Here is a 24,676-nt window from a genome sequence, read left to right as displayed (position 1 = left end):
TAATGTGCTCTGATTGCAAGCATGGTAATATATATATATTATTATTATTATTATTATTATATATTATGTTAAATAAATACAATGTCATGATATCATTATGTGTGTGTATGTGTGTGGCAGTGTAATCAATTAATTTTGGTTATCAAAGTTTATTAATTATCAAAAGATCATAGAAAATTACTTTAATTATTATTAAAGTTCCTCTCTATAATAATATTAAAGTTCCTCTCTTTAATAAAATCATATAATTCAGAAATTGGATTAATAATTAACTTAATAACTATAACCAAAATCACAATTAATAGTTAAAGTGGAAGGCTTTGGAGTTCTGCATAGAAGAAGTTGGTATCACCCACAAAATTAATTAGGCCAGCATGTATAAACACAAACATTTATTAAAGTAATAATAAATGCAAACAGACGAAAATACACTATATACAATCTAACTTAAAGGAACTAAGCTAGAGGAAAAAGTCATGTGCGCGCATGGGTGGTTGACCTTTGTCCTCTGACCAGATATTTCAGCTTAGTATAAAAAACAGGTGTTGGTGAGAGACAAAGAGCAAGAAGGGGCAAGAGGGTTTGAGTTCCCTCTCTTCATGTGTGCTGAGGTTTAGTCCGAATATGTGTGTATGTGATCGTAGATTAACAGTGCCGTTAAAAGGGAGTTAGTTCAGTTCAATTCATTTTTATTTGAATAGCGCCAATTCATAACAGAAGTTATCTCAGGACACTTTTTAAATAGAGTAGGTCTAGACCGAACTCCTTAGTTGCATGCAAAGGCGGTGTCTGTGTAAAGCATACTATTAAATATACTAACCTTAACACTGTCAGAATCAGAATCAGAAGTAGATTTATTGCCAAGTAAGTTTTTAAAAACTGTCTTGGTGCATTGGTGCATACAATATACAAATATAGAAATCATATAAAAATCACACAAAAGATACTTTTAGTATAAAGTACTTTTAAAATATAAATAAATAAATAAAGATAAGAAAGATAAGGAAACTGTACAGAAAAAGGGAGTGCATTAATGTAATGCATATATACAGGGTAGGTTTAAGAGTCAGTGTCAGTGGGGGTTCCGGGCCTTGTTAATGAGGCCAGTTGCAGACGGAAAGAAAGTGGCTTGAGGTTTCAGGGGAGTGTTTTAAAGAGTTTGTGTCTGGGGTGGGAGGGGTCAGCCACTTGCCTGGACGCCTCAGGATCCTAGAGGCATACTAGAGGGATGGCAGATTACAGCGGATCACCTTCTCAGCAGATTGAATGATACACTGCAGTCTGCCCTTGTCCTTGGCAGTGGCAGCAGCGTACCAGATGGTGATGGAAGAGGTGAGGATGGACTCGATGATGGCGGTGTAGAAGTGCACCATCATCGTCTTTGGCAGGTTGAATTTCCTCAGCTGCCGCAGGAAGTACATCCTCTGCTGGGCTTTCTTGGTGAGGGAGCTGATGTTCAGCTCCCACTTGAGGTCCTGGGTGATGATGGTACCAAGGAAGCGGAAGGAATCCACAGAGGCAGCTGGGGAGTCACATAGGATGATGGGGGCGGGCGGGGCTGGGTTCTTTCTGAAGTCCACAACCATCTCCACTGTTTTCAGAGCGTTTAGCTCTAGGTTGTTCTGGCTGCACCAGGTCACCAGATAGTCAATCTCCCATCTGTAGGCAGACTCATCTCCACCAGAGATGAACCCAATGAGGGAGGTGTCATCCGCGAACTTCAGGAGCCTGACGGACGGGTTACTGGAGTTGCAGCTGTTGGTGTACAGGGAGAAGAGCAGAGCAGAAAGAACGCAGCCTTGAGGGGATCTGATGCTGATGGTCTGGGAGTCAAAGACATTTTTCCCCAGCTTCACGTGTTGTTTCCTGTCAGACAGGAATTCTTTGATCCACTGCAGGCAGGTGGAGTCAGGCACAGTGAGCTGGGAGAGCTTGTCTTGTAGTGTTAGTGTTACTCTTATTATAAGTATTATTATAGCTACAGTTACTGTTGTTGCTGTTGTCACTGCTGATTGTCCCCCATCGTTGCTGTTGTCATGTTCATCATCATCAGTCACTACTATTAGTGTAGTTGTTGCTACTGTTGTTGCTGTGCACCTGTCTGTCTGTCTGTCTGTCTGTCTGTCTGTCTGTCTCTCTCTCTCTCTCTCTCTCTCACCCCAACTGGTCGAGGCAGACGACCACCCACCGAGAGCGGAAGGATCTGTCCTAGGTTTCTGCCTTTTAACAGGCAGTTTTTCCTTGCCCTTGTCGCCAAGAGTTTGCTCATGGTGGTACTGTTGGGTCTCTCTAAATAATGTTATAAGGAGTTCGGTCTAGACCTGCTCTATTTGAAAAGTGTCCTGAGATAACTTCTGTTATGAATTGGCGCTATACAAATAAAATTGAATTGAATTGAATTGTAACAGAGCCCACAAAGTCCACAAAAAGGATCCTGGCATAGGTTCCTGGGGACTCCAGATGCTGGAGGGTGAAGTGCAGGGCCATGTTTACTGTATCGTCTACAGACCTGTTGGCTCGGTAGACGAACTGCATGGGGTCCAGTAGTGGGTCCGTTATGGCTTTCAGGTGGGAAAGCACAAGGCGCTCAAAAGACTTCATGACCACAGAGGTGAGGGCGACCGGTCTGTAGTCATTGAGCCCTGTGGTTCCTGGTTTTTTGGGGACAGGAATAGGGTTGGGTATCGGTTGGGTTTTATCCGATACTGGTGCCTACTCAGTATTTTTTAAATGGTTCCGGTGCTTAAATGGTTCTCGAACCGGTACTTAAAAAAACGAAACCACACACACTTTGTCAAAAAACAATACCCTTTTATTTCCAGGGCCAAATTGAACACAGTATTATGAGTTTCATATTAAGCAGAAAGTCAGCGGACACTGAGTGGACATAGCACACGTTGTCACTCATGCTGTTGAATGGCAACGGTGTTTGCTAGCCTACTTGACATGCATGATTTGCGGTTGGCATTAAATTATTAGATTCACCCGAAGAGGAAAGGCTGCTGTCATCATCATCATTATCTGTGATGTCCACCACCACACTGGCAGGGCTGGGAGTCGCTTCAATTTGTCCCACGAGGCCGACACTGGCTGCGGCTGCTGAAGTATCAAACATGGTGCATTGTTCGGCTTTTGAATAAACTCCATGTAGGCCTGGGCGTTAAAAATAAAATCTCCGATTTTTTCACACCAAACCCAATTTACAATTTTAATCTATTTTTTTGTAGACTGTTTTTTAGCGGGTGTTTTTGGGCTGCGGACCTGTATATCTCACAGAGAGCAACATATCTCCCACTCGGCTGCATGCCTCTGCTTGAGGTGCTGGAATAAATTGGTCGTACTGCTACCTTTGGTTGCAACGCTGTCGGACGCCCCAAAACCAAACCAGTTCCAAACAACCGACACTGTGCCTTTTTTGGGGACGAGCTCATCCCGGCTTGCTGCCGTGTTGTGTTTGTCTGTGCAGAGGCGGGGGGAGGGTCAGCGCACTCTGACCTACGGGAGCCCAAAGGTAGTGCCGGTGTTGTGGAAGTTCAAGGAAACCGATTTTAACTAAAAATAAATTGTGTTTAACTACGAATTCGAATTAATCGATAAAATCGATTTATCGCCCAGCCCTAACTCCATGTGTCGCCAGATGTTTCATCAAATTCGACATGTTACCTCCCTTGCATGCAATTGTTTTATGGCATCTGTTTTATGTCGCAGAGTCTGCATCCTTAGACGTGTGAAATGCAGCCAAACCTTGGAGCGTTTTGCCTTCGGCTTCTTCATTGATCCTCTCACTATCAGTTCTGATCAACAAGTGTGCTGAGTAGCGGCACTGACATTGACACTGTAAAAAAAAAAGTCAGGCAATGAGGCACCGAAACGTTCGTTCTTATTCGGTCTGGTTACTACCGTTTACATCGGAACCGGTGCCCTATTGGTACTGCGTTTCAGTACCCAACCCTAGACAGGAATGATGGTGGAGGCTATGAAGCAGGCTGGCACAAGACATGTCTCCAGTGAGGTGTTGAAGTCTGTGAACACCGGAGACAGCTGGTTCACAGTGCTTCAGGGTGGATGGAGAGACAGAGTCTGGTCCGGCTGCTTTGCGGGGATTCTGCCTCTCAAAGAGCCTGTTGACGTCCCTCTCCTGGAGGCAGAGAGTTGTCACTGTGGTGGAGGAGGAGGAGGATGTGTGGAATCGTGAAGTGGCCCCGGCTCCTGCTGAGCTGGGGGAGGGGGAACTGGTGAGGGGTGTCACGGGGGATGGTGTCAGGACTGTTCCTTTGTCTGTCGAAGTGACAGTAGAACTCATTCAGCTCATTTGCTAGGCCCAAGTCGTTGATGGAGTGGGGGTTTTAAGGCCGAAAAGCAGTCGGACTGATCAGTCGGCTCCTGTCTCCCTGAGTTGGTCAAAAAAGTGCCTCTGAACACACCAAACCGACTCCGACTGGAGTGTACCTTCTGCGCGTGCGCGAGGCGTAATACGTCCCCATAACAGCATGCGGCGCTAATCTGTGTTGTCCGGAAATGACGGATCACTCTAGACCTAGTAAACACAGAGCACGCTGTCGTCAGTCATTGCTTTAATCAGAGAGTGTTGATAGTAGTCAAGAAGGATCGTTATTGTTGTTATTGATTGATGATCGCTGAACGGAAAATACGATGGCTAATAATAAAAAGATACTGGCGTTGGCGTAGTATGTTTATCATCGTCACTTCCGGTTTTCTCGTGCCCTCACTGATTCGCTTGTCAAGGGCTTGCACTCCACCAATAAGATTGGTCATTGAGGCCGACGGCCACTGGCCAATTCTACATGTCGAATCTCAGAGTACTGTCGTTTAACTTCTCTCACCACCTTGCTAAACTTGTAATTTGACTCCTTAAACTTGTCCCTGTCCCCACTCCTCAACGCTTGTTCCTTCTGCAACTGTAACTGACTGAGTTTGGCTGTGAACCAGGGCACAGCCTCTGTGTACTCATCCAGACTGTTGGTAGCAGTCCTGAAAACATCCCAGTCAGTAGAGTCCAAACACGCCTGGAGATCCCCCTGCAGCTTTACTGGTCCTCTGCGTTGATGTCCTCACAACAGGTTTACAGAGCTTTAATTTCTGCCTGTATGTAGGAATGAGGTGAACCATGACACAGTCAGAGAGGCCCAGTGCGGCGCGGGGGACAACATGATAAGCTCTGCTGACTGTAATGTAACAGTGATCCAGTGTGTTCTTCTCTCTGGCCGGGCATTTAATAAACTGGGGAGTTTGTGGTAGAGGTTTCCTTTGTTAATGTTACCAAGGACAATAACTAAAGAGTCTGGGTTAGTCCGCTCCACACACAGTATCTGGTCGGCTATCATGCACTGTGCCTACTGCACGTTGGCCTGCGGTGGAATGTAAACACCGACCAGAATGAATGAAACAAACTCACGGGGGGAGTAAAAAGGTTTACAGTTAATGAAGAAAGATTCCAGATTAGAAGAGTGGTGCTGTTGGATCACTGTCACATCATTCATACACCAGCTACTGTAGGTGTAAAAACAGATTCCTCCAATTCAATTCAATTCAATTCAATTCAATTTTATTTGTATAGCGCCAGTTCATAACAGAAGTTATCTTAGGACACATTTCAAATAGAGCAGGTCTAGAGCAGGTCTAGAGCGAACTCGTTACCACCATGAGCAAGCACAGAAGGAAAAACTGCCTGTTAAGAGGCAGAAACCTAGGACAGACCCTTCGGCTCTAGGTGGGTGGGCTTCTGCCTCGACCAGTTGGGGTGAGAAAGAGAGAGAGAGAGAGAGAGAGAGACAGAGACAGAGAGACAGATAGACAGTTGCACAACAACAACAACAGTAGCAAAACTGAACAGGCTCCTGTCAATCATGGACAATCCACTGCATCCACTGCACAGCACCATCTACAGGCAGAGGAGCAGCTTCAGCGGCAGGCTGCTGTCACTGTCCTGTTCCACTGAAAGACTGAGGAGATCGTTCCCTTTAGTTAACTATACCACCTGACGCAGTGCACCCTGCATTATGTGACCACTGACTGACTGACTGACACTACTTATGCACCTTAGGCCTTTCAAGCACTGGATTTGACCATGCACCTTAGGACACTTACCCAATGCTCGATATTTAGCTATTTATTCTATTTTATTCTATAAGTTCTTCTAAATTTGACCTCCTCTTATTATTATTATTATTATTATTATTATTATTATTATTATTATTATTATTATTATCATTATCAGTTTGTGGAAACTGCTGGAAACTGTGAATTTCCCCTTGGGGATGAATAAAGTATCTATCTAATCTAATCTAATCTAAACAACCACACTAACAGTAGATGATGACCACGACAACAGCAACAATGGGGGACAATGATCAGTGACAATAGTAATAATAGTAACTGTAGTAATAATAATTTTAATAATAATATTAACAGTAATATCAGTGATATTAGCAATGACAGTCAAGAAATACTTTGCCAGGAGTTCCGGTGTTCAGCGTTTATGGGACGTTAGCTCGTGTTCATGGTGTGCTTGACTGTTTTCACCACAACCAATAGAGCCGAGCTGTTTTCCTCTAACCATAACATTAACTTGGAGATTTTACAGAAAATACATCTTCTCAAAAACAAATGTAAATTTGATAATTATTAGGCAGTATGCATGTAAGTATGACCATCTACAGCATTTCTAAAATACAGTTGATACCAAAGGTCGTCGACATGATTTAGAGATCAGATCTAAAAATTCTAATAAGTTTGGAAGACATTTGGATTCTATAAGAAGGGAAATTTGTAATTCATGAAGTACAGCGGTAGCGTGATAAATCTTAACACTCAGCTGGTGAGACAGCATAGTGACACCTATGCAGACGACGAGGAGTCTGTGGTACTAATACAGCTAGCACAAGCAATAACATGCATTATTTTTTCCTTTCTTCGAACCTAATCTTTTAACCTTCTATGAGTGGTCATCATTAATCTATAATCATTACTCCATTATTTTATATGTGCTTAGCTCCAAGCATGGTTACTGATTGACAAGGAGCACTATTATCTGAAAAGAAAATAACTTGTATCTTGCAGGGATTTTTGAACATTTTCCATTGGCGACAGCTGAAATCTGCAAAAGAAACCTGTATTAGAGGAGAAAGTAGAAGAAAGAGAGGACGTAAGCTGTGCTCTGCACATCTATGTCTCTGTGGAACAGCTCCAATCCTCCAGCTGGGCACAGACACTGGCTCCTCTCCCACTTACAACTAGCTGATTAAAACTGAGCTGCAGGTCCCTCCGCAGCTTCACTCACCTTCATATCCAAAAAACTGTTATTTTTAGTATTCTGTCTTTACATTTTATCCTTATGATTTGGTTGTGCTCCTTCTGCAAAAAAATAAAGTGAAGATCTGATAAACAAACAACAGAGCAAATTTAAAATGATTAATGCTAAATCTACTGGTTGTATATGGCTAATTGGCACATATCGGTAATACTGTGACATGTGGTTTATAGTCCTGGAAAAAGCTAGTACATGGACATTTACTGTCAGACCTCACCCTCTCCTTTTACCTATCCATCCCTCCTGTTGTCCTCACCAGCTGATTTCCATTGAACACAACTCTGCAGGAGAAAATGTCCACAATGTCCTTCTGCTACATCACCCTGTAATGAGATTCAGAGGCAGTAGATTCTAATTAAATTTGATTGGATAGGGTTAAGATTTAAACCGTGGACTTAATAAGTAAAGAGAGAGTAAGAGAGAGTGGATGATACTCACTAAAATCCAGCCAAGCGGCAACCATGGCTGAAGTGCCTTTAAGGCGTAGTCTAATCCAAGGAACCCTTTTGAGGTACAAAATGAAATGTTCTTTGTCCACAACAAGTTAGTGTTTTGTTTGGTTAATATCATGTCTTTTCGAGTGTGCCGGGATACTCCTGTAATGTAGTATGGAACTTTAATAAATCTTAGACTCACAGATTTAAAAAACAATGATCAAGCTTGACAACATTAATTGACAACAGCCAAGTTAGCAATAACGACGTCTGGTTGGACTTGATGATCGCAGTTTAGTTTAATTCTTTAAAAACTTACTGGGTGCTTCAATGATCAAATTTGGTAACTTATTGCACATTGTGATGGCTCTATGCATTACAGATCTAAGCACTGCAACTGTTCTAGGTTTTTATATAACCCCTAGTTGTCTGCCTGGTAATGATGTAGATATGTTTGTCTGACTTCAACAGCACATCAAAACATAACACCAGACAGGCGTGTAGTAGGAAGTAAAACACAAATCCATAAAAAAATTGCAATTCTCCATTTTCATTCAAGTAAAGGGAAGTCATTTTACATCAGGTTACACAGTCAGGTTACCCCCCCCTGCTGATTATTTTGCTTGAGTTTCTCAAAATTATTGTGTTTAGGCTGTGTGACAAGCAAAGTCTCTTCTCATCACCAGCAGGCCCAGCCAGTCCCACAGCCAAAACACAATCAGTCTCTCTCTGGAATCTAACTTGTGTTTGCAGCTTTAGAGATGGGTTCTTTCTTTCTTTCTTTCTTTCTTTCTTTCTATGCTGAATTGTCTTCTTTGGTAAGTGTAAGTTATTCATCAGAGCTCTTGTTCTCTCTTCTGTGTGTGTATCTGTTGTAGAACTATTACAAGGAGCAACCTGCATACGATCCAAGCTCGTGTTTTCTCCAAGAACCCCCACCTGCGCTACATGTGAGTACACACAAAGGCAAACATTAACAGTATGCTTTCATGCATAAATACAGAAATACATGCTGTCTCCAATGCCCATTCTTGAACATGAACAAAGACCTGCGTATGTCCTGGAAAAGACTACAAACACACATGCACACACAGTGGTCTGCAGCAAGGCAGTAATTGAATCAACTTAAGGACATACCTTTGTGGGTTGAGGACAAAGCAATGACGATGTCAGCACTGGAGCTTTAATGGCTTACTAATGCTGAAAATAAACAACACTTGAGAGCATTTGCAAATGGGAATTTCTCCAAACAGGACTACTTTAAGTCTTTTTCCAAAAGCATGTTTTTGAAAAGAGGTATCAAAATCTATAATCATCTATAAATTAGGGTATTATTAAAACATACTGCCTGTCCAATAGCAAATGCAAAAGCACTTACTAATATGATAGTTATTCATGTCATATTAATTAAAAAGACTGCTGTGGGATAACTTTTTGGTGGGTGATCCAGAGGTGAAGTGGCCAAACCAATGGAAAGTAGGGTAATAAGATGTTTGAACAAAGTTTCACAGTAAGTGGGAAATAGGTTTAGTTGAGTTTGTAATAGAGGAGTATCACTGTGAGGCAGACAGGATCTGTCAAATAGAGAGGATTCTCACTGCAGAGCCAATGGGTGGAACCGGACCTAGTCCAGCTCCGCAGCACACCAAGGCTAAGTCAGCCTTTCATAGGCCTTTTTCCACCAACAAGAACTGGCTGTGTTCCGGTTTGCACACCTAGTTTTTTTTTTTTTTTCTGTTGATAAGGCATACAATTATAATGGTTCCACTCAAAATTGGTTGAAATATGGGATTTTTCTAGATAGCACCAAGGTTATAAGAATCTTGAACGGAACTGCTGATATGCCTTTTCTCTGTTGATGACGCACCAAGGTTCCAAGAATCTTCAATGGAACCGGTTCGAGAACCAGAGCTAACTTGGTGAAAGAAACACTAACAGTGAACCGAACAGACCCTCAGAAATCCACGCGTTTGGGGAATGGAGCTGAATCTTCCTATATAGGCCCCGCCCACTTCCGCCTATAATTTTTTTTCGTTAGAGCACGAAATGTCCTTAAACTACTTTTCACGTAGCCCCTGGGGACCGCCCTGGCAAAAAAAGTAATTTGAACATTTTTGAAATTTCAAAAAGTAAGCACGCTATAAAATTCAAACTTCCTGTACATTTTTCGCAAAAAAGGAAGTGGACCATTTCTCCACATTGGTATGACTGATTGTCACCAAACTTTGGTCCATAGTTCCTTATGTCTTTCTTAGGCTTCGTGCACAATTTCAGGTCATCGCCACTCTGTGGCGCTCTTTAAAATGAAGAAGTTTATATCTCACGTGTGATTAAAATGAAACTTGGTAAGATGATTGCCCATGGCTCCCTGAGGCTCACTTAAAAAGGACAAAAAAAATGTGCCACTAGGTGGCGCTCTTTTGGCATGATAAATCACTGTGCGGTGACCATAATAGTTATGAATATGAAATTCACAGGGCACGTGTAGACTGGTACCTGAAGCTCACATACCAAAAATCGTGTTTGTCGTGTTTGTAACGCCCCCTATACGATAAACAAACAGCAGCCCCGGCGCCACGTTTCATCGATATGTACGAAACTTGGTAGGCACATGTAACATGCCAGGACGTATAAAAAAGCCTCTTGGACCCATACCCGAAACCCCACAGGAAGTAGGCCATTTTGATTTTGATTTTCACTTTCGGCAAACTTTTTGCGTTGTATTTGAACAAACTCCTCATAGGGAATTTATCAGATATGCTTAAAAATTTGTGAGTACAGTCAAAAAATGGTGCTGATTAAAAGTTGTGCTATTTGTGCATGTACGTTGAAGGGCGTGTCCGTAGCGTGCGGTCAAAGTTGGCCAATTTGAATTCCGTGCGCATTTTCAGTGAATTTTTCGCCTTGTATTTGAATGAACTCCTCCTAGGGGATTTATCGGATCTACTTCAAAATTGGTCAATACAGTCAAAAAATGGTGCTGATTAAAAGTTGTGCTATTTGTGCATGCACATTAAAGGGCGTGTCCGTGGCGTGGCATCAAAGTCAGCCATTTTGAATTCCGTGCTCATTTTCTGTGATTTTTCGTGTTGTATTTGAACAAACTCCTCCTAGGGAATTTATGCGATCTACTTCAAAATTAGTCAGTACAGTCACAAAATGGTGCTGATTAAAAGTTGTGCTATTTGAGACTGTACGTTGAACGGCGTGTCTGTGGCGTGAGGTCAAAGTTGGCCACTTTGAATTCTGTCGTCATACAAACTGAAAAGTTGAGCTATTTGTGACTGTACATCAAACCGCGTGCCAGTGACAACTTGTCGATTTCAGCAGATTCGCCATAAAATAGTGCTCATAACTTCAGTGTGCAATGTACAATCTCCAATAAATTTAATAAATTCTGAAACAGTTTTCCCTTAAACACGTCCTCATAACTTCAGCGTACGTGGACCAATCTCAATGAAACTTCATGTGTTTGATAAGTCTCGTCTTGAACATGTCTACATGACAACATTCAGACATAGTGATAGCGCCAACTACTGGCAACAGGAAGTAAGCGCCGCGTGGCGATTTTGAGCTGATTTACGTGAGATTTTCATGTTGTGGTCCGTACGTGTTAGGACGGCACGTGACGCGGCCGCAGCACGCCCCGAGTTGCGTGGAGAGCGAGGTCACGCTCAATACTGCTCGCAGCTTTAATTTTATTTATTGCTTGTGCCATTGTAGTGGATTGTATTACACTGTATATGTGTTAATCGTATTCCAATGCAGATCTACTTGATCATATTTTTATGCTAGTTGGGTTTGCAGCTAACGCTAGTGCGAGTTGATTTGGTTCCCTAAAAAGCTCTTTTACCTTTAGTTTCCTGCTAAAGCCATAACAATAAAATGTATTATTCTATATGTAATGGAGTATTTTATACCTACGACTACATCTTCAAACTTTTCATCAAAGATTTATGCTTATCTTTTGTGTAACATGAATAAAACATAGCTTCCATATAGGGTTCCCAACCTCAGCTGACTTTTGTGTTTTCTGTATTTGAAACCTTGGAGTAGAGTCTTTCCTTTCTTTTTACAAAAAAATTGTGCATTTGTATTTCACAGTTCACAATTTCATATCAGTCTTATTTAGCGCTGTGTAAAAACTGTTTGTGCCTAACTAGTATAACTGTAGAGGCCTTTGTCTCTAAGTGCCATCTTTGTAGTCTTGGGAACTTAGTCCAAATTATCAGCGTTCATTGTGAGTAAAAAAGGCACATAGTGGTGGCTATAGAAAAAAATGTTTTGCATTAGACTTATGAGATAACCTTATCTTATCATGCAGGGAACAATACTGTCATCCAGAGAGTCTTCCATTATTATATGGAAAGACGTATGAATGGACCCTCAAACAGTGGTGAATGTATCCACAGTTGCCAGACAAGTGTGAATGAAGCAAGGGCTTTAAAATATCCGTGAAGTTCAAACTAATCTGCATTTTTATTACAGGAATGGAAATATATATATATGTGTGTGTGTGTGTCTAAAAATCACCTATACACCAGTATCTGTCCTTGCCTGAAAAACAATAGAAAGTTGTTGACTAATAGCGTTTGGTGGCGTAACACACAATCAATGCTACTGGCTACTGTGAATGCCAATCAGTCAAAATCAAAAATCTAATATTTGATATTTGATTCCATATTTCAAAGACTTAATCGAAAATGTAAACAAGTAATCAAATACCAACCCCCAAAAGTGCTGCTACTGTATATTCTTGGGGTACATTCCCTTTGTATTGCTACACTGCAAGATTTATGCTCCCGTCCACTTACCTGTACTGCAAGGTAACATTTGACAGGGCTATCTCAACAACTGTTCATCTGATCGATTCACACATGTATATAGAACCCAAGTGCCTGGTCACAGCAGCTACCTCCCAAGTTTAATGTCAAATGCTGTCAAAGACATGAATTTATTCATAAAAATATTGTGTTGAAAAATGTAAATGACCACATATGACTAAATCAACTTAATTCTTTTATGGCCCCATTTTAAACTAAATGATGACCTTTAGATATTTCTATTCATTGCTTTACTAATATGCCATAATGATGTTTTTGAGTTTATATCTTCATTTGGAGGATTTTCCAAGCAACTATTGATATTTGACTGGTATTTGATTAAATAGGCCTATACTTCTGCCACTCCTTAAAGTCTCCATGCCACCTTCTGGACACCCCATTAATATTACTTTAAATCCACCCCTGCTCTACGAACATTTACTGCACTGGGATCGTCTCGGCTCCTGGTGCCACATGTTGAAGTATCCTTGAGCAAGATACTGAACCCTGAATTGCTCCCGATGCTGTGCATCGGTGTGTGAATGTGTATGAATGTTAGTTTCTGTTCGATGGGCTTTGCTATCACTGTGTGAAAGGGTGAATCTTTTACACGTAGAGGTCGGAAGACTAGAAAGGCGCTATACAAGTACAGGCCCGTTTACCATTTACCATTTACCTGGACCAGAATCAACGCATAGCAATACATGTGAAGACAAACACACTATAATGTGAATCTAGATGCATTAATATGGAAATAATTGCTGTGTGGTAGAAATATGAAAGTACAAGCAAGAACAGTAATGATCATACATGCAGCCGATATACAAACACTAACAGCAGACATTATTAATTATTCAACACCCTGTAACATCTAATCACCTCTACTACAATGAATGTGTATATATTCGCTCTGTTCTTTGCATGATTGCAACCAATGTAATATTAGTGCCTTTAGAATGACTAAGCAGACTGAAGTAAATCCTCTGCATTCTTTAATTAAAAGGTAACTACACCCTCACATTCTGCTCGATCCCTGCTCCCAGGACACTTGTAAAGATCTTCTCTTTCATACAAGATTTGGCAAAAACGTGTATATTTTCTTGGAAAGACTGAGATTTTAAAGCTCTACAGTACATGACTAAATGTACTGTATAAGTACTGCACCCTCATCATGATGAGTGTAAAATACAACATTTAGTGAGTAACACAACTGTTCACAACTGAACACAATAAATAGCATTCATCTGCTCTTCTACATCTTGATATCTTTTATCGTCTGGCTTAGCAACTGTCTCCAAGGAGGAAACAGTTGCCAATCAGGGCTTCAGCCATCTTAGTGCTGCTGAGACTTCCTGAACAGCAGGAAGTAGACAGATGGTGTTTGTTTTTCTCTGTTTGTATGGGTATGTGGATTTTTGCGTGTCTGTGCGTGTTGCGCACGTGCATGTGTGTTGCTAGGAAACTTGGATGTTGTTAGTCCTCTACACTCTTCTTCAGACAAGCCCCTGATTTTTGAATTTAATTGAAATGATGTTAATCATGGAAAAAAAAACCACAATTCTGATGCCTTCCCCTTTTTCCACATTTTGATTTAATTAATTGGCACTTCATTAAAAATTAATTAGGTTCATGTATTCATAGTCATTCAGTTTTTGTCATGAAGACTTGCAATAGCATGAAATAAGTCGTCAAATACTGCAGCTCGGTCAGTGGCCCTCCAGTTCAGATATCCGTCCACTGCTAAACTGCTTAAACATATGGTAAAAAGGTTCCTTTTTTGTTTGTCTGTTTTTTTGGATTATCCCCCGACTGAGTTTCCCTCAGTCTATGGAGGTTTTTTGTGATCAGATTTGCGTTCTGTTGATGCATGGCTGGCTACAAAAGGCTGAGCTTTTCCTCCCTCTCTGTCTCCACACTGTCAGTTTTCTCTCTCCATGTGCTGTCCTGGTCCTCTATTTCCTTGAACAGGTAGAAAATATGGTCTCGGTATTCAAAGGCAGCAACTCAATAAAGGTCAAGAAACAACACAACTTCACTACCACAAACTAAACCTTGATTTATTACTTGGTTGCTGTATTGGACTTTAGGTGGACAACTGAAATAACATATGCAAACCAAAATTGTACATGTGTAAAGTTTAAAAAGTTCCTCCAAATCACAACTGTTTACAGACAGAGCTCTGTTTAAACTCAAAACAAAATTAGTTTGACACTGATGACAAGTGTTCATGTGATTGACAAGTGAAGCAACCATAGACTGCCCTGTGTCACACCCACACAGACACAGACAGAATGACGCTTTTAATTACTGTGGCAACACCTGTCATTTCACAGCCCATTCAGTGTGTTTGTGTGTGTGTGTGAGAGTGTGAGTGTGAGTGTGTGAGAAGAGTTTCATCTGTGACAGCCATTACAGATAAGCATAGACAGACCTATAATTTATGCAACAAGAGTAAATTGTGAGATAAAAATCTAAGTAAGATATCTGCGATATATTGTGAGAAGTCATGGTGATGGTAATGATGGCCACAGTGACGGTGACAATGGAGGTAGAAGTGGTGATAGTGGTACTGATATATTTGTCCATATGTTAGTCACATATCCAGGTCAGGTCAGGGTCATGATGTAAACAATGTGTTAAAGTGGCAAACCATCCTTCCAACACCATCTGAATAGTACTACACTCGCAGTAGGCTTGAGAGGAGACAATAAAATGTTTATAGTTTCCTTTGAAACACAAGTTTTTATTTTTTTAATGTAGATTTAGTGTAGAAAAAAAGTCAGTAACTAAGAAAAACTGGATCCATTGCCTTGTAATTTGGTATACACTCTCATGCTCCCCGCTGGAATTATTTATAATAACTTAACTTAATAACTGTCCTCCAATTTGAACTGGAGTTAAAGGTCCAGTGTGTAACATTTAGAGGCTCTTATGGCAGAAATGTAATATAATATGCATAACTAGTGTATAATGACCTGAAAAGAATAGTTTTTGTAATACCATGGAGGCCGCCAGAACTGTTGTGATTGGAAGGGGACTTGCAGTCTGCAACTACACAGCTAGATGCGACTAAATCCTACACACTGGAGCTTTAAATATTTCAACAACCATTTGATGGATTGCCATGCCGTTCTGTAGAGAAATTCATGTTCCCCTCAGGATGAACTGTAATAAGTTTTGTGATCCTCTGTATTTTCTCTAGTGCCACCATCAGGTCACAATTTATGGCGAAACATCTGGTTTTCATCAGCCAGTCAGTTTAGAGATTATGGCCTGTTGGCTTCCATATTCTGTCTTTTCTCAGACTACTGGAAATTAAATGCCCAGAATTCACATTTAGGTGTTTATTTGACTACACTTGTATTTGCATCGGTAGATTTCTCAAATATGCCGCTTTTGCATATTTGAACACACAGTTTCAGAAAACTTATAATACAAAACACAATTGTCGAAATGTAAGTAATTCACTGGGTAAGTTTCATTGTGATATTTTATGGCCAACTGCCTGTGAAAGTAATGATTGATGATTGTTCTGTATCAACACTGGACCACTGGTTAAATGGATAACAGTTTTTCTACATCTGTTTCTTTCTCCCTTTAATTTTTAGACTTACAAATATCTGGCAATAAGACCTTACACTGTAAAATTAACACATTGATTGTGTAAAAAAATGTGTTGCCACTTTAATGTGTTTATTTACCTTACACATATTTTGTGTTAAAATGGCTCACACATCTATTGGTTTAAATTCAATCTGTCTTGTCCCTGAACTCACTTGCTACATGTGTTAAAATTCTGCACAATTTGTAATTTTTAACACATAACTTCTTTAACCAAAAAAGAGATTGCCCCTACTTAGTATTTGAAACGTTTATTGTGCATTATTGTGCATTGGTTTTCATCTGTGCTCACTAAAGTTATTGTCAGATTAATTTACAACAACACAGGCTGCCACCCAGATCTTTGGTTAAAACACAAGTTTGAGTAGCAAATTGGTGATGGCAGGGGGAGGGAGGCATTAAGCATAAAAGTTAATATGAAATTAAACCTGAGTTATGAGACTCACTCCTATTAACAATGCCTGTGTATTATTTCGCGTTTCCTGTATTAGATACAAGAAAAAGTTTTTAAAAAAGGCCTAGAGAGCAACAACATGAAGTTTGTTGGAAGCTGTAATACATAACGCACATTTAGGCACTGCAGTTTGAGCTAAGTGGCCAGTGCTTCTCAGGCAGCATTGAAAAATAATCAGAAAAAACAGAGATAGAAATGGAAATATAAATGAAATGTGTCTTTCTTGCTCTCTCTTCTCTTTCCTCCTGTCCTGAGAGGAATACTGATGAGGGCCATAATCTCAGCAACTATGAATAATAAACGTTGTTACATCATCAGCTGAAAGGAGAAGAGGGACACTGATGGAGCTGGAATCAAAGGAGAATGTGTAACAGCAGAGAGACAGATAGAGACAGACACAGGTTCACTGATGGTTGGTCACTACAGGAATATTCATTTACATTACCAACTACAATGCTTCTATCTACACTACAAAAACAGACTTTATTTTCATCCAGACCTCCTCCCACTGCATACAGTTTCCTTTCTTAAACATTATGCAATATGACCCAATGAGATATTGCAGCCTATTTACTTATCAATAGCTTTGTTATTTTTTATCATAGACAATTCAAACCAAATCATATTCTCACTCCCAACTTGCCAAATGCTGCTGATTGGTCAGTGAAAAAAGTACCTGACATAACTTAAATACATGAATGTGTTGGGCCTGGCCATGTGCTCAAACAAAGGGATTGTTAGAGGCCTTGGTGTAAGTCATAAAGCCTAATTGTGTGTAAGGCCCCCAAATCACAGACCCCTCAGTGGGGGGGCCAAGGTGTGGCATAAGGCCATAAATGCCCAAACTCCGGCCAGTCATTGGTCAGATTCCCTTGGACCCCAGACCCCCAGGTCATCCCAGGTATAAAAGCCCGAGAGACTCCCTCATCCCTGCTTCTCGCTCGAGATTATCGTCCGTTTAGGTACTGTTCTCGGAGCACTAGAGAGCATTCTCTTTATCTTTTTAAAACCCCTTTTTAATTTTCTTAAAGTGTGCCATTTGTCTTCAAACTCACTGGATGAGCCTTTTCCCTCTTTTTTTAACAATCGTCATTTAATCCGGGATCCCGCAGAGACAGCACACAGTCGCTGTTCTCTCTTTACTTGCAGAAGGACGAAGATTTTCCGTCGGGAGAAACACCGATCGCTGCTTTCTTTCCATAAGTCGACTTGTGTTGTACACTGCTAAACAAGGGACCATTATAGTCTGATCTGGTTGTGGTGTAGTGGGTATAACTCGGCTCGATATTCTCGGGTACGGGTCAGAACCTCGGCTACGGTGCGTGCACGTTATTCTCACTCTCTCTTTTCCTTTTCTCCCTCTCACACACACCTATACATGTGTTCTGATTTGCCTTACATTTTGGGGACCAGATAACCGTATCCCAATCAAGCAGACACATATCGTAAATCACACATTCCATTTAAACTTACCGCCGTTCTGGGAAGGCGATGTAGCGCCATCAGTGAGACCCTGTCATCACTGTAACATTACCTCCTCCTCAATCTAGGTCATCACCTTGATACAGGCCTCCCCTGGCGTGGGTGTGTCTCGCCTACCTCTCCTGACCCCTCCCCCTCCCTCACACGCACACATACACATACACATTCACATACACACACACACACACACACACACGCACAGACATCTACACACACACTATATCCAGGCATTCCTCTGTGGTCATTGTGTGGAGTGTTATTATACAACTTGCTGGTTGGCGTGGTCAGTGCTTGCATTCACACCTTCGTATGTATGGTTTCCCCTTTAATTGAAATATTTTTATATTAAAAGTTAAAGTAACCTCCATAGAATTTTGAGACTGTAAATTGCAGATTTGATATTCCCTTGTAGTGGTAGTCCCTTGTGACAGGGTGGTGCCCCAAGGACAATTTAGTAATTAATAATCAAAATATTAATTGCTTAATTACCCTAATAATAATATAAATGATTACACTTTAATAATTATTACTATTTTTGCTAATACCCAAATCCTGCCCCCTACTGAGCAGGACAAATACAATTTAATTTGCGTACATTACTACATCAACCAGTGTGTAGGATTTTGTGGCATCTAGTGGTGAAGTTGCATATAACCAAATAACTGTTGGCCTTTCAAATGTGTAGGAGGAACTACAGTGGTGGCTGTGAGACTTGTGAAAAACCCAAAAGGCACTCTCTAGATCCAGTGTTTGGTTTGTCAGATATAGGGCTATTGTAGAAACAATAGCTTCAACATGGCGGACACCATGGAACACAGCTGTGGTGTCTGTAGATATTACTGCCATTTGTCTCATAAGATTATTGTCAGCCTCTTTTTGGTTGGCTGTGACACTGGCCTGTAAATGGTAAATGGTAAATGGACCTGTACTTGTATAGCGCCTTTCTAGTCTTCCGACCACTCAAAGCGCTTTTACACTACGTGCCACATTCACCCTTTCACACACATTCACCCTGTGCTGTTTGCTGTGGGTGTGAAGAGTCACTCTGTCATAGTCACTGCCACTGCTTGGATGAACTGAGCGGAGTTAATGATGGGAACTCTTAACTGTTCTCCCTTATAGCTCTCCTTATAGGGCAGCTGTGGCTCAGAGGCAGAGCGGGTCATTCCCTAATCGGAAGGTTCTGGGTTCGATCCCCAGCTCCTGGTGCCACATGTCGAAGTATCCTTGAGCAAGATACTGAACCCCAAATTGCTCCTGATGCCGTGCATCAGTGTGTGGTTGTGTATGAATGTTAGTTTCTCTTCGATGGGCTTTGCCATCACTGATTGAATGTGGGTGAAAGGGTGAATGTGGCACGTAGTGTAAAAGCGCTTTGAGTGGTCGGAAGACTAGAAAGACGCTATACAAGTACAGATCCATTTACCATACTCCATCACTTCCTCTGCCTGACTAGCATTGTCCTGGGTACCTACTGATGCTTTCTATGCATGGGCCTTTGGAAGTGTGGTCTGCCTGTTCTGAGGGAGAGTTTCTGAGAAGTTCTTGAGTTTGGCAAAGTGTAACTTTGGAGCAGACCTTTGAGTTTGGCCTTGTCTCTACTGTCCCTTGTATTATCCCCTGATGCCTCAAGGAAATGTTGCACCAAGTATATAACATACATAACTGCAAAGACTGGATATGAATATAGACTGTCATGGAAGGCCTGGAAGTCTTTTGTTCCCCCAGTCACATCCAGTGCCTGACCTACAACAAGCTCCAGTCTGACTTCACTCCCAGCATTACACTGGCCCCATCACTGCAAAAACTATGAAGACTTCCTGCAGCAACAGTGAATCCATTCTTAAACAAATAAAACAATCTGAGAGGTTTTGTTGTGCCTCTTTGTTTAAACTGATTATAACCACCAGTGATGAGCAGGTACAGCTTCATATTAAGATCAGTGGCCAAGATTCAGAACCACCAATTTAAAGGATGAGTTTGGTTGAGTCTATATTTGTCAACAAAATTAAAAATCCAAACCAACAAGTATTATGTAAGTATCAAATGCATGAGTTTTTGAGTCTTTTGATAAATATTGTTCACAATAAAAATATGTAATATAAGCTGATTGGCTGTAGTGGACAGGCTAGGGTGTATAGTTTCACCATACCTAGCACAGTAAGCCAGTGCCTGATTCAAGCAACCATGGGTAGCCAGTGCAGGGTACGAAGAAGGAGTGTTGTGTCCCATTCTGGACTGCTGAGGTCAGATAGCACTTGAAGGCACATCAACCAAGAGTGAGTTACTAGGCATAAGATTACAAAAACTTGGACTAGAACCTGTGCTGTCTCTTTGGTTGGGAATGGACGGATCCTCCTGAGGTTGTGGATGATGAATCTGGAGGAATGGGCTGTCACAGTGACTAAGGATAGCTGGTTATCCAGTGTCACTCAGGTTTCTTGCAGTCTGAGCCAGGGACACCAATGGTAGTTCTCAATGGTAATGGAGAGTGGAGTGAGATACCTTCCCTGAAAGGAAGAGGTACTTGAGGAAGAGCAGGTTTTGTTGAGGTTGAGTGTGCAGACTTGTGCTGCTTGGGTTTCAGATTGGCTACAAAACAGAATTAATTGAGTTATCTGCATAGCTGTGGTAGGAACAGCATCAGTAAATAAAGGGACCCTGAGGGTCTCAGATTATCTCTTGAATTAGGTTGTGAACAGCCAGAGTAGAGACTACTGAAAGGTCCAGCAGGATGATGATGGAGGAGAAGGAGGCTGCTCCAGCAGTGTTGAGTTCCTCTGTGACAACAAGGATTTGTTTATTGTATAAAATTATATATGTATATATATATTAATAAGAAATGCACGTAATTAATGCTATTCCCATTGAGCAATGTGTCTACAATAACATAGACTGGTCAACCTGGGGCAAGTATAGCGGTAATGAAAGTAGGAGATTAAAGGAGAAATAAGATGAAAAGAAAAGATTAAAGAAACAACGTGGGCTCTGCTAAAGGTCTCCTGAGGTACATAGAGGATTTGGTGGGATTTACTTAAGGAACATATACATTCAACCCATGTTTCCTCACTAACCCTCTATGCTATGGCTTCTCATATGCTCTCTTCTCTGATCTTCTCCCCTCCCGGTGCCTCCTTCCCCCCTCCTCATATCTGTCTTGTATTTATTCTACTTCACTTTTTCTTCTAGCACTACTTTTCTTTAATACCATAATGTTTGATTGCTTGATGAATAAACATCCATTGTAACATAGCATGCAGGATATGACTAAATAGCTTTAAGGTTGTGCTGCACAATCTTGTTTTTCTTCCTAATTGTCCTGTTGAGAGGAGAAGCATTACTGCACTATACTGCAGAACAATGTTCATTTTAGTTAGCTGTCAGAAAGTTATCAAATGACGTCTGAATGTGAGGCAGCAGCATAAACATAATAAGATTAGAGTGAGGCTACAGTATATGTTGTGAAGATGCACAGCTAAAGATGTACAATGATAGACAGCTTTTTAACTCATTATTGCTAAGGACTAAAAGACAATCTAAAACAATGTTTTGGGGGAATTTTTCTGGATTTTTTTTCAACATTGTGGCACCAGGCCAGAAGTCAATCAGTCAGAAGATATTTGAAGCGAAGAAACAAAATCACAAAATACACAAATATACAACACTGGGCAGGCAACACGCTATGAAGAGGCTACACTTCTGAAAAACTCTCAGTGGGTTTTGAAGATGTGCGGATCACGGAGCCAAACGTGTTGTAAAGCTATGCCCGGTGTAATTTTGGGGTATGCTTCTATGTTTATAAATTCATATCAACTCAAAAAGATACACTGTTTTTAAGCTCCCTGTCAGTGAAGCAGCCGTTAAACGCCCACAAATCTCCCAGTGAGACAAACATAGATAGAAAAAAAAAGCCCTACTACAGGAGGTCGTGTTTTTCCTGTTTTATATTCAGGCCAACATTACTGCTTTAAAACAATTCACAACCAAAAACAGAAACACCCTTTCATGTGTGCACATACACACATTCACATTTGATGCCACAGGTCAGTTTTATACACAATACAACAGGGACGCACTGTAGGTAAACAGCAGTTTCTTAAAAACTCAGATTTTCACATGGACACCTCTCTTTCTCTTTCCCATTCATGTCCTTCCTCTCGGAATAGTTTCAAGCTTGAGAGAACAAATATGAAGTGAAAAATACACACACACAACCAACCAACCCACACTCAACCGATGCCAAAAGTGCAGAGCGAGTTACAGCACATAATCACAAATCCATTTCATTCAAACTGCCGACTAACCAGACATATACAAAAGAGACACCTGTTGTCTGTTGATCTGTCATCTGTTGATGAGACATTATTAATAATAGCAACATGAATTATATATAATTACTAATAAGTCATGAAAATGGTAATAATTAGTATGTATAAAAACTCTATAATATATTAATAAAAAACATAATAACATATAGTAAAATACTAATTTAGTAGGCCCCTTGTCTAGTGACCGGTGTTCGGGTCATCCAGTGGGCCAGTGCGGTGGCACTGGAATGGCAAAGCTTGACCCAGAGAAGGAAACAATTACAAAACATAACAAAAGTTAAAGTAAAGGAGAAAGATTGGGTTATTTAAAAAAACAAACAAAAAACAACCAATATTGGATTATTAGTTATTAGTTCCCTTCTATGGGTCTGGGAAATTTAGCAGTAATAGTAGTAACAGTCGGGTTAGGATTAGACAAAAAACTACTTGGTTAGGTTTAAGAAAAGATGGTACTCATTTTACGCACAATATGTACATGAATAAGTTCACTAGTAAATGTACACTAGTGAATTAAACTTAATAGAAATTGTTTGTCTTTTGGTTTCTGAAGGGAAACAAACAGCAGTCTCCAGAGTTAAAATCCTGTGTTTGCTTGAGTCATCCATCCACACCATCACCTCCATATGCAGACTTTCTCACTTTGTGTACCACACCTCATGACTTTGACAGAAAAGACACTAGAGGGATACCTTTAGCATGATATTTTGAAGGAAAGGGCCACAGACCAAGCTGCGATGACTTGGGAGTGAGTCTGGCTTGATCCTCCATATGGTTATAATGTCGGAGCACACTGGAACACATCTGACTGCTAATCAAAGCACAGTATCAGTGGTGACATTGTCGTTACTCTTACAGCCTAAGAGCACCATGAAATTCAGTCATGAAGCTTCAGGTACTGTTTAACAGAGGCTACAGACTGTGTGTTTCAGGAATGAGTTGAACTCAGACGTTGTCTGTGCGTGTGTGAAAGTGAGTGATGACCTCTTGAGCAGCTCTCATTAGGTTACAATGAAAGTCATCTCTTGCACTAATAGCTTGACTGTCACCATGGTACCTCTGAGACAGGTTGACTAGTGAGTGTGTGTGAAAGATGGAGGGATAAGTGAGGCATGCTGTCTCTTGCCTATATGTGAACCAGTAAGCATTTAACATTTAACATTCAAACATTGCATGTATTGACAGATCATGATCATTGATCACTTTGTGTTCTTTATATGTTTAACGAGTGTCTTGTGAATGGATAACTGTGGTCATTAAAGAAGTAACCCACTGATTTAGTATTGCTGTAGCATAATACAAATACTGAACGTTTGGCATTTTTGCTTGCAAAATCCATTATCAGTAGTGACTGACTAACACCCTGTTCACATAGGCCGCCTGAGCAGCGGTGGTGTCTCCGGTGCGCAATGGCTTCTTCCACAAGTGGGGCATTCACACTGATGGCATGTCGGCTGCGTGTCATCTGCATGGCTGCTGCAGAGCTGCTGCAGCCCTTTGTTTCCCTATACACTGTTCCCTGTATAATGTCCATGAAAAATCGACATTTTCATTTTATTTACAATGGCATAAATGTGAAGAGTGGTAACCAGAAAGCACGTGTGGTTTGTTTACTCAAGAGAGCAAGAGCGCAGTGGAAATATACAGCCCTTCATCCGGTTCACTTCCAGAAAATCTTTTACAAGTGAAGTTGTGTTAAATAAAAGATTACTTCAGTGCTTTTACTTTGAAAGGGAAGTTTATACTGTAGTGAAATATGTGGATATGACTATCAACAGATCCCAGATCAGAGGCAAATCTTTGCTTTCTCGCCAGAGGATGATCGCTATATGTGTTAAAAGACGACATCACAGGGCTTGCCAATGCCTTGTAGATGCCTGAAAAATATCTAACAGGCTAGATGTCAGGGAGCAGTGCAACAAGATACAGCCACAGTAATTAATGCACAATGTGTGTATTAATAATACTCAATGTGTGTATTAATTACTGATGCCAGCTGATCAGGATAAATATTAGTTCTTTGTATGCCATTTCTAATGTTTGTATTTCTGTCTGTTTTGTCTTTTCTCCGCCTGTGATGATCATATTTGTAATTGAGTTGTAAGCTCTAATATGCCTTACATAATGCCTTTGAGTTGGTATCCATATCATAGGCTGTATATGCCCTTGACAGTTAAAACCTTGCATGTATTTTCAAAGCTAATTTA

The 24,676-nt window shown here is 40.8% G+C and overlaps 1 protein-coding gene across 1 annotated transcript in view; it reads left to right on the top strand.

Moving 5' to 3' along the window:
• ntrk3a (neurotrophic tyrosine kinase, receptor, type 3a) overlaps nt 1-24,676 on the top strand; it is a 264,646-nt gene that overhangs the window by 44,774 nt on the left and 195,196 nt on the right. Inside the window, exon 3 of the mRNA XM_051383180.1 lies at nt 8,643-8,714. Within this exon, the coding sequence (XP_051239140.1) occupies nt 8,643-8,714 (72 nt within the window). The remainder of the gene's footprint in view (nt 1-8,642; nt 8,715-24,676) is intronic.

Source organism: Dicentrarchus labrax, unplaced genomic scaffold (assembly GCF_905237075.1).
Source record: "Dicentrarchus labrax unplaced genomic scaffold, dlabrax2021, whole genome shotgun sequence".
In the NCBI taxonomy this organism is placed as follows: Eukaryota; Metazoa; Chordata; class Actinopteri; family Moronidae; genus Dicentrarchus; species Dicentrarchus labrax.
The sequence above is the reverse complement of the archived record's forward strand: the minus strand, read 5'-3'. Positions and strand labels throughout refer to the sequence as shown.